Consider the following 11,672-nt stretch of genomic DNA (forward strand, 5'->3'; position numbering starts at 1 on the left):
CGCAATCAAATGGGCTCGGATCAGTGTGCACGTGAGGCATGATTTATAACTGCGTGCAGCGCCGCAAAAAGATATTTCGATTTCGTTCACACGTCATCGGAACGATGGTAGCTCTGTTTAAAATCACGTGAAATATTACAGCTTTTCAGATCTCCTACTGCGATCAGAATCAAATTATTTTTCATTAAATTTTTTTCGACTCTGCCATTTTTTTATTCATCATTCTCAAGAATCGTGTCCGAGGCTCTGTCGCAGTCGTTTAAGTACGTAAATCGTTTTGCTCGTCCCGAGATATAATCGCGGGCCGATAAGCAGAGCCGACGTTACTAAATGCAACGGCTCTATAAGCCAAGAATTGTACCTTTCGCGTACAAATATATTTGCACCTCGCACCCACTAATGATGACAAATATATATCCACGCGAGCTAGTCCCGGCGATTAATAACGAGCGCGGACACACCGGCACCATTCGTTACGTTCAACCATACGCAAACGTATATTTCAGTGTAACGGTAATCACGCCGGCTTTGTACTGTGTACGTACCCCCATTCGCGACTGCTGACTTTTTGCGTTGCAGTGACAACGGGCTTGGTAAAAATTCGATACCTGTGATAAATGGAATGTGCCGCGGTTTACGTGTCCGAGAACATCTAAACACGTCTATTAAAACGGAATCATGTTTATTACACAGCTAGCCATCGCTTATTTTCTCTGGGGACGTAAGCATTTTAGTAATAATAGTAGTAATCGATTATTTCATGACTCTTGGCTTATATAAAATTCTATATACAATAATTGTTTCTATATAACAATATAATATTTGATGTATATAATTATTACGCGTTTATGTGTCAGCTTTCTCCTTTTCTGGTCTATCTTTTTTTAACTGGCACTTTAACTTTTTTGACTCTCTCATCCACTTGGCTCCTTCCTCTCTTCTCAAGATTTCTTCCTTAGCCATTAATCCTTCAGAATTGTACGCTATGTGCTGTAAAATATTTCTGGCTCTTTCAAGTATATGCAACATTTACTTTCTTGTATTTACTTTCAATGTCCAATATAAACTATTTACTTCATTTCCAGATTTAAATCTTGCCACTATTTTCTGGTCTTTCCCTTCGTATTCTCTTTTTAAGTATTTTGGTCTCTTCTCTTCTCTAATTTATTTCGTATTTCCCTTGTGCCTGGATATTTAAATCCTTCCGTACTGCGATTTCTGCAATGCTGTTCTCTTCTCTATGTATAAACTCTAGTCCTTCACCATTTATTTATTTCTGGTTTTAATACCCAGCTCTTGTTTCCTTCTATTTCGATTTAATCCGTCTTTGTCTTTCCTTGCTGTCGATCTCCTTGCAGCGTTCGCAAGGATTTTAGTAAGAAATATTTTATGATATAGTCAGATGTAGGCGTTGTCCGCATAATGAAAGCGTTTCAAACTCTCAACTCCTTGGAATTCAAACAATTTTCGATTATTGGAAGCAACAGGAAAGAACAGACACGATCAATCACCCGATTAAATTTATTACAAACCAATATAGGGTGTACACAAAAAGATGATAGATTACCGTGTGCGCAACTATGAATAATTAATTTATCGCTTATCGTTCATTCTCATGAGCGCGGCAAGTATCGTTCCTCCGGAATCGGTGTTGCTAATTGCGAGCGAGCAGGCGTTCGACCCTGTACCCAATAACTCTTCCGTTTCCCTTCTTTCGTCGGCCGCGGCCGGTCCAATTACCGGCGCAACGGTGATCACCGTCTCCCCCGTGCATTCATCACTTATCGATACCCTATAATTTCTATTAGTAAATTTAATTACCGATACGTCCGAAGCTAGGAACGAGTCACGTATACATTTCACTCGCGGCCGTTGTCTCTCCGTGAGCCTCTCGCGTGCGTTCCCGCGGCGCCCGCCAATTTGTAACCGTTTTGTTGATAGCCAACGGACGGTTAATAGAAATACGGGCATAAGGTCAGTAAGTTATGCCGTCATTAGCGTCGGCGAGAATAGGCACCGGCGGGTTCAAGTGGGAATCGAGTGGAAGCTAGGAGCATTAAGCACGTTCGTGCCTCGCAGGGCCCCGATGCGATGGGAATGTCACGTGGCCGTCAACGGAGGCCCGCGGAAAATGGACGACGTGGGTATACGCGAGCCGTTCGTAAATTCAATTATGGAGACTCGATCCCATTAAAAGCGGAGCGATCAGTAAAAACGCCACGAGCGTGTACACGCCGCGCCGTGCCGCGGGCAGGTCCGACTCAGGGATGCGTGCCGCAACGATCGATCGCTCCCGTGCGCACGGCTCCTAGACAGTATGCAGATATCGTTGTTTCGAAACCGCGGCGTGCGAATGCGTTTTCCACGGAATCTCGTTATTGTTACAGCAGCCCCTTCACCGTTTTCAATTAACGATATGATCTATATGGACGGTCACGATCTCGACTGAGCCTCGCCGCGCTTACAATTAGTAGAGCTAAGCTTAAAGCGCAAGTATCAGTTTTTGTCGTTCGCTATAATAAACGGATGAATCATTTTTTCAACACTCATATTTTACCATCTTTATCACGAGACAATTAAGAAACAGTAGACTTCTTGTAACAGTGGGTATAAAGTGACTAGTTTTTATCGTGGACCTTGTAGGTAAAAGGGTAATTTATATATACCTGCCAGCTAATACGCGTTTTTCGTCCTTCTGCTAAATATGCCATGCCCCAGTTTTTTCTGCCGATAAACACTGTCATTTGGAAAAACACTGGCTTTGATGCCAATGCTAAGTACCAGTTTCTTATCGTTACTACCATAACCGACATTGTTCCCGGCGCTCGTTTTCCGAACGTTGCTCGAGAACTTGGCGCAACTAACTGCGTTTGCTTAATTCAACGACGCGAACAGTTGGAAGTTCGCGTTGGCCGCGGGTTTCGGCGAAAACAAAACAAAAAATCCGAGGACGTAGTAAGAAAGAATTGTCGTAAAAAGTGAACGATTAATTATACTCGCCCGAGTCGACACGCTTTCGTTTACGATGGTACGAAGGATTACTTACATATTAAGTTCCCCGGACAGTGAGGGATCAACGCGAAAGGACGTTATGTCGTCGTTGATATCCACAATTGCGCCGACTCGACAGGGTATTCCGGCGACGACTGGAATCAAGCGGGACGGTATTCCGCTTAAGTTATGGCCTCGGTTATAGCCGCCGTTCGGACTACAAATTCTCCCGAAGGTATATACGGTAGGATTTGTACTTACCTAGTACGGCGACTGCCTACAACTTAGCGGAATACCGGTGTGCAGAAATCCTGTTGCCAGACGGGACAAATACGCGGCCCCGGCAGAGATATTGCGTCTCGGGGCGCTACACTCCGGAAAATAGCCTAATGATCGTATTGTGACTGGCCGGTTGTCACAAAACATCCGCGCAGTCTCCTACCAGCTCCGCGGGTTTATTTATCGTGGCATCGGTTGTCTAACTACCGTGTAACGGGGTAAATCGTTAACGAGGATGCAGATGCATTTATATGGGTGCGAGGCCGGTAACGTCCTCGGAAAAGGTTGCGGCTCCTCGCGTCGGCCGATAATTTTTCGATCGGACGTTGATCGATTTCGAACACGTACAACCGGTACGTGATTCTCACCGTAGCTCCGCAGCGTGGGAGTTCAAACATAAGAACCTCCTCTCTAACAATCTGAGGAGATAATATTCCATCTAGAATTCTGGTATCCTCGTTAATTACATATTTAGGGTGCGGGATAAGAATGCGAAAACGAGAGTCTTAGCCTTTTTTACGATTTTAATGTCGTAACCCTGCCAAATACAATAATAATAGTAATAGTAGCAATTATAATAAGAATCGTAATAATGATAATGATAATAGGATTATCTAAAATATGTAACCATCATTTCGATAATAAGATTATCGACAGGCGCGATGCTGTATCGCGGGAGACGCGCGCGTAGCACCAATCGCGCTGCGTTTCGACGTTATTATTCTAATTAGTTCAGCTTTATTAAAGCGCGCGGTGCCACGTACCGTCTCCTCGCGACGCAACAATTTTCATTTTTTTTTTTTTTACTTCCACAATAGGAAACGCGATATACAATATTTAAATATCCATTCAACCGTATCGTCACGAACAGTGATTCACATTTTAGGACTTTCGCGCGACGGTACGCGCCTCTGAGACGCGTCCTCGCGCCGATAACGTTATATAAATATATATAATTTCGTGCGTATTAATAATATTCTGCTATTACTTAGTTTCTTCTTTTATGCTCTTCTCTTATCCCCCTCCTTACGGATAATAACTACACGCTCTCATCGTTCCGGTTCGCATCGCAATAAATAAATTATTCCAAATCAAAGACATCGATATATCGATATAACAGTAATAAGATTACAACCACATTTACAATATATAACTATATTTATCTATATATATATATAGATTTTTTATTTATATATATATAATATATATATAGATTTTTTCCTTTAATGCACTAACGAACCTCCCCTGGCGACGTGCGCGATACGAATTTCAGCGACCGTCCTTAAGCGACGCGGTTAATTGTAATTAGAAAGTACAAAGTTATAGTAATGCCTTCGTTTATACAGTGAGTCGTAGTTTATAATATATGCATGTATACATTATATCATCGGTCCTACGCAACCCTACGCAACATGTACAGTAATAATTCTTACAAAGTAATATTAATAGTTGGTGGCGCGCGACTGTTAGACCGCCCCGTTATTCCCCTTGAACTTCAACTTCGACGAGAGTCGATCGTTCGCGTGTTTTGTCCGTCCAACGGAGAGACACGTCGAAGGCCCAAAGATTCCATCGTTTCGCCATTGGATCCCGTGGCCCGATATTCGTATCCCCGTTAAACGCCGATCGTTTAACACCTGTTCTAGGAACCTGAAAGCGTTTCCGCGCACGAAACTCGAACGAAATGCCGATGATGATTAACCAACCAGAAGCCCGCGCGTCGGAACAAATTAAGTGTGTATCTAATATGTGTTTGTGTTGTGCCGAAAAATTGCGGAGAAATGGGGCACGCCACGCGCCTCGCAGTGTATAAAATCCGTGCGAGATCCGAGAGAGAGAGAAAGAGAGAAAGAGAGAGAGAGAATTACTGGCCCCCATTGGTTACACGTATTGCGAAAGAAATTATGCTAACGTTGATCCGCACGCTTCTCCCGACATCAACGGATGTCCAATGACGTCGACGAAGAATTTTACATACTATTTACAAGTGATATTATTATCTTTGCTAGCGTTCATCCCTATTAATTCCGTTCCACTCCATTTCAATTCTCGTGATCTTCGCGGGAACTCTCGTATCGTTCCCTTCACGTAGTTTCTTATCGCCGGAGATTCTTTTGGACCGCATAAAAGGCGCGTTACCTTCGGTAAAAGGAAATTTTATTGGCCAATTAAGTTTGTTTTCGACAGCCGCGTTCCTCGAGTTCGAAAGTCCGTTTGCATTCGAAGTTGTCGCGCGCTGTTTCGGGCAATGAATAAAACGTTACACGTGACCATGAATAATCGTTGTTACTTTTATATTAGCTGTTGCATTTTTGCTGGCCGTGCAGATTCATCGACATCTCCTAGACGCGAACACGTGTGCACGCCTCTCGCAGCGATGCACGTACTATACTCTCCGTAATGGATCTTTAAGAATCGACCTCGTATTGTCCACGTTGATGTATACGTATGTAAGTACGCACGTCACATTCAACGTACGAAAGCACCAAGAAAGATTGAGCACCGCGCACGATCGTAGATTAAGGATGCAATTTATACGTGTAGTTGTTTGCGATAACGTGTGCGTGAGTTTGATGTATGCCGTTGGTATGAATGCGTTATGTGTATCATTTTACTGACCCTCGGAGCGAAGAGTAGAAAATCATCCCTAGTTTAACAGGCCGACCCGTCAGCCGCGTTATTCGAAAAGCATCGCGATTTCTTCTCCTCTTTTTTTATAAGACCGTTTTCGAAGGTTGGCTCGCTCGATCCTTCGCGTGGCCATTAAACATACACCGAACGCGGCTCGTTAAAAGCATCTCTTAAATTATTATTACCGCGCGCTGGAATTCTTCCCGACAGTCGTGTAGCGAACGCAGAACAACGTGACGAAATCAAGAATCTAATAACGAATTCAGGTACGTCGATACTTATCAAATAATGATCCGATCGTAAGGAGTTCCTAATTTTGAAAGATATTATCGGAAAACCATATTCTCTATTGATATCTAAATTAAAAACTTTTGTGTAATAGTTAATTTAAACCCAATGAGCACGATTTGACGAGCCTTTAAGGGGGTAGACTCCGATAGCTACGCGATAAGGTAGACCGTGAATTTTACCCACAAAATTAGCTAAAAGTATGGATTTACGGGAATACACTTTTCGTCCTTATATGAGAATATTTTCTGGTCGTCAGGCACCTCTTCAAAAAGAGGTAACTCAAATCATTTTAATAAAAACAATCTGCTTTGAATAAAAAATCGCTTATAAACACAAGCATTGTAGCTATGATTTTTCGTCCATATTATAACACTCATATTACTAAATATCAGCATATTCTGATTAAATAATAACCAGAGCGCACAAGATTGGATTTTCTTCTTCCTGAAGAGGTACCCGACGACCGGAAAATATTCTCATATAAGGACGAAAAGTATATTCCCGTAAACCCACATTTTGCATTATTATGCATAATATATGCAAAAAAAAGTAAAAAACGTCAAAATTTTACCGTCGAGTCTTATAAAAGTCAAGTGACTATCCTAGCCCCTTAAGAACCGTGTATAAAAATCTGCTATGTTTGCTACTCATAAATCTTTACGTTACGAATTAAAATTGAATGAAAATTTCCGCTGACCCACTTCGTTCTTGGTCTTTGTTCCCGGTTTATATCCCTATTTTCGCACGAAATGTGTCAGCCGAAAACGTCCAGTTGATCTCAGAACGCGGCTTCAATTGGAACGTGCGAGCCTCGATTAGTTAGTTGTCAGCTGACGACCGTTAAGGCACTTGAAATGCTAATTCCTCTAAGGTGGGGCTTTTCATAGAAAATCGTACTCCTTTACTCGCTTCCCTGTTTCACCGATGGTTCTTTCAATTGAATAGCGTCGCATAAGCGTGAAACGCGAATTGCCAACCCGTTCCATTTGGCTTTTCACAGTCTTTACAGCGCCTGGGAATGTTTATGCATGAAGAATTTCTATCGCACTTCTTCTTAAAAAAAAAAAAAACCCTCTATTCTGTATATCGTGACTTAGACGGGTATCCCACGAAAATTGAATAAAATAATTTAATAACACTTATTTACGAAGACTATCAATGAAAGTGGAATGTACATTGTACGAAGAAAGACTTCCTTCTGAATCGAGGATGGCAGTTCATCGTTATCAATCTCGACTAATGGAGATCCGAAGAGAGGGGGGGCAGTACGCTAGTTCGCTCGAAAATTCCAATGATGAAGAACGAGGAGGCGTTTCGCAGTGTGCGAGGGTACGTGTCCGGTCAAGAGTTAACCGAAAGCGATATCGTTTTATCGTTCCGTCGACAATTAGCCGAAATGAATCGTCCCGAGGTGGAGGTACAACGCCGGCCGGGATGCATCGTCGAGGAGCGTACGACCCGGCACGAGCTGACGGTGGAAAAAAATGATAATGATCAAAGAGGGTGTCGGCATGACGTCAGTATGCATTTCTCATCGCCCGCGCTACGCTCAGATTACTGACGGCTGCTCCGGTGAAGAAATTCACTACAGGAAAGGTACAACGGTATCAGTCATCAAGATCGTGGAGCGTGGCATGCTGGGTGGCACCTCGTACATTTTCGGATTGAATTTCGCAGTGACGATCGTACGAAATTTATTCATACGCTCGACCAGGAAGCAGCCGCGATTGGTCTTTGCTCGATATCAGTCGTCGGTGCTCACAAATGGAACAGATGCTTACTTCATCGAGAAATGAGAAATTGCGGCCGATCTCGAACGAACTGAACTCGTTTTATATGTCTGATAAAAAATGTATTGTGTGTAAAAGCGCATCAATGAGTAATTTGTCTTTTCTAATAAGCTGCGTTCAGAATATATTCGGAATCGCAAAGTATCAGTGAAAGCGAATTTTTTTAATAAATATGACAAGCTTGATCCTCTTTAGAATTATGTCGGTGAACAGGAAGTAAAATAACATCGGTTAAATTTCATTCTCATGAAATGGCATGATACAACGTTAAGATGAACGTAGTCGGAATCTCTTTACTCGATTTCCACGAGTATTGGTCGAATAAAGCAACGGTTGATATATCTCACTGGTCCTCCGGACGAGGATTCAAATGGTCGCGTTATGAAATGTGTACAAGCACGAAGATTCGCGTGACTTAAGGCACTAGCAGTATACTTAAGGCCTAACGCAGCGTTCTCTTCCTTAACGTTAAAAGGCACTATTCCCTATCAAAATACAACGTGTAACAATTATTAATTCATCGATCTCCGTGCTAATCTTACTCATAGAGGTTCCTTCTATCTTCATCTTTTAATGGTATAAACTGGCTCTAATATATACTGGCATCTTGTTCCATCATCTTGTTTACAACTAGCGTTCGAGAGAATTTTCCGTCTTTTAACTACCCTTAGCCGCGTTACTTCCGCGGTGGGAAAGGAAAAATGAAAAGAAAGGAGACGCGTGTTCGAAGAAAACGAGGGAATGGTATACATACATGTACCGTACGTACGGAGAAGTCGTTTACACAAGGTTTTTAAATTATTTACAAGCTAGCTATCCGATTCTCGTGCGATACGTCTGACTAACGCCACGCGAAACTTTCACTCGTTAAGCTGTTGGCAGGAAATGAAACCGTAACTATAACGCCGCGTGGCCACGATTTTTATATTGTAGCCGTTGGACCGATCTATGTATAAAAGTGCGTCCACTCACCCTTTCCCGTAAGCAGCTTCATTCAAATAACGTATCGCGTGAGGATAGCCTGGTTCCACTTTCGACGCGCAGAATCGATGCCTTCTTTTTCGATATGTCACGACTATACGTAATCTCTTTTTTCTATTGAACGTGTTACTTTCAGACTCGTTTCGCCTACGCATTTAGTTACACACGAATTAAATAGTCCATTGACCGATGTACCAATTATATGTATTTCAATATACGCACTTTCTCAATAGCTTCTTTTTAAACCACGAGGAACGTAGACGTGCGTTCAGGATTTTCCTAGAATATTCCACGTTCTTGCTTCTCAACCAGCTTTAGGTTTTCGTTATTATTGACTTCGAATGTGTACTTCTTGAGCTGTTTCGTTTTGCAACAGATGCCAAAATAAAATGTGCAGAAATTTGTTTCGTCGCGTGCGACGAGCGAGATGAAAAAGCGTTTAAAAAATAATCTGCTTTTTTCTTTTCTCTTCTTTTCTTCTATTCTTATGTTTGAGCGTAACGTATGAGTGGGTATCGTCGTTTGCACAATACGTATGCACCTTCTACTTTGGCACCTTGTCTGTGTATAATACGTATAGACCGAACGGCACACCGTTTAGAACGGTAAGATTGAAGAATTCATTTTGCTTTAGAGAAAAAAGACTCGAAAAAGCATCGCGATGACATCGACAGTATATTCGATCGTATTGCTTAATGTACACGTAATACTGGCTATCAGAGCGTGAAATTCCCTTGCCTGCTTTCGTAGACAATGAAAACATCGATGATTGTCCGTCCCTAAACGCGAAATTCTTTGTGCACATTTATCTGATAAATCGCTATTTAATGCATTAAAAAATGTAACGCTTAACGATCACGGTTTGTAGTTTATTTAACTGAGCATGCTAAGTCCCAAGCTCCGTCACCGGAGTTCGATATTCTCTTTACTTAATATTTAACCGCGTATAATTACCTTAACGATATTACTTCATATTTCCCTTTACTGGCTCTATTCTTCGCAATAGACGATACATATGCTGCTCTAGACTAGTTGAGCTGGCCTTATTTAATCGTACAAAAAAAGAGAAACAAACTGGAAATACGAACAAGTAAAAATTGGCTAGAAATAAAAACAGAAGTGCACGCGTTACCGCGTGCTGGTTCGCGGAGAACCTGCAGCAATCGCAGCGGCGTTTCATCCGCCGGCTCTTCTCTCCACCGTCGCGAAGCTAGGCTTCGCCCGGTGTTCTTAAATAACGCTTCTAGAATAAATAAAATGTTCATCGTAAATTTTAAATATCAACAATCCTTACACGCTACTTCTCCACAACTAAGATCACGAGAAAAACAGAGGCGACTCAACAAAATACATAGAATTAATGAAATTTCAACGAGTGTGTCGCGATTGCTTACAGGTTCGCACGATCGTCCATCGATAATCGCAATGATACTTTCATTAGAGTCCATTAATAAACCTAATGAACGATTCGTTTGTTCCTTTAATTTTTTCCTAGTTTCCGCCTCCGGCGCTCGGTCCTCGGTTGAAAACGACTCCCAAACGCCGCGTTAAGGCTCTTCAGGTCCCGAATGTAAAAAAAAAAGAATCATCGACGTCGTCCACGATCACGGATTCGATCCTCGATTTCATCGAGGTCATCCTCCTCTTTATCTGTCGCTCGAGTCCCGGCGATTAATGGCCAGGGCTAGACAGTCGGTCCTCTTTATCAGTGCCTTTTCATGTGTAGCGAGAGGTGATCGCTCCGCGAAAACGATCGCTGACAAAGATGGCACTTGAACGGCTTCTGGCCCGTGTGCTTGCGATAATGCCGCGTTAATTCGTCGGAACGCGCGAATTTCCACGTGCAACCCTCCCATGTGCACTGGTACGGTTTCTCGCCTGGAACAGACAACAAAAACCGAATAGGTTCTCAATTATCAAATTGTAACATATTAAGAGAAAGGATGTTAAATAATGAAACCGTAGACAGTCGACTAGACTGACAGCGTAATAAAATACCGGCCCGATCGCCTGACTTTGTACGATACTAATCATAAACGTTTGAAAAAAAAATAAAATGCACGCACTGAAAGAAGTGTATCGAAGTAATAGCTTAATTATCGAACGCTATTATACATCACGGTGAAACGCGTGAACAACCAATCGTTCCGCATTGTTGAGTAATACAAACGTAATGTACGAAGCGTAAACGCAGTGAAACATAAAACCCAGCGCTAAGTTCGCTTTTAGATTTACGACTCGATGTATGCATGCACACTGTGTGCGTGAGCGCCCGATTGCTTTCATAATCTCCTCAGAGAGGCTCCTTTGCGCGAACGAAAGCCCCGCGTCCTTGGACAATTTATTGGGATATGATGTTTTACGAGTTTCTAAATTTACGGTCAATGGGTGCGCGTAATTGAAAAATGACACCAGCCATTTCCCAGCCTTTGTGCACCTGGCTAGCTCGTAATGATTCCCCCCCATTGGAACAAAGTATCACCATTCTGAGATATTGTACGTGGGAGCTACAAATTACGTCAGGCGTGTGATAAATTTCTTGATAACTTCAAGAAGTCTGTACGAGATGGATATAGACGAATAATGCAATAACCGGGAAGCAAGTTTATTGTCAGTGTTCCGTGATTAAGTGCAACAAATTGTTACGCTCAGTAATTGATTTATTTCTAAGAACTGATAAATCCGGCTAAGGACTGCAATCACTAATTA

The 11,672-nt window shown here is 42.2% G+C and overlaps 1 protein-coding gene across 1 annotated transcript in view; it reads right to left on the reverse strand.

Annotated features, from left to right (window-relative positions):
• Positions 1–7,248: 7,248 nt before the first annotated feature.
• The window catches only part of LOC108630503 (zinc finger and SCAN domain-containing protein 26), a 334,222-nt gene continuing 329,798 nt past the window's right edge, over positions 7,249–11,672 (reverse strand). The window contains exon 7 of the mRNA XM_018033841.2: positions 7,249–10,841. Coding sequence (XP_017889330.1) covers positions 10,669–10,841 — 173 coding nt within the window. The 3' untranslated portion in view covers positions 7,249–10,668. The remainder of the gene's footprint in view (positions 10,842–11,672) is intronic.

This window comes from Ceratina calcarata, unplaced genomic scaffold, assembly GCF_001652005.2.
Source record: "Ceratina calcarata isolate Rehan_Ccalc_2016 unplaced genomic scaffold, ASM165200v1 scaffold78, whole genome shotgun sequence".
Classification (NCBI taxonomy): domain Eukaryota; kingdom Metazoa; phylum Arthropoda; class Insecta; order Hymenoptera; family Apidae; genus Ceratina; species Ceratina calcarata.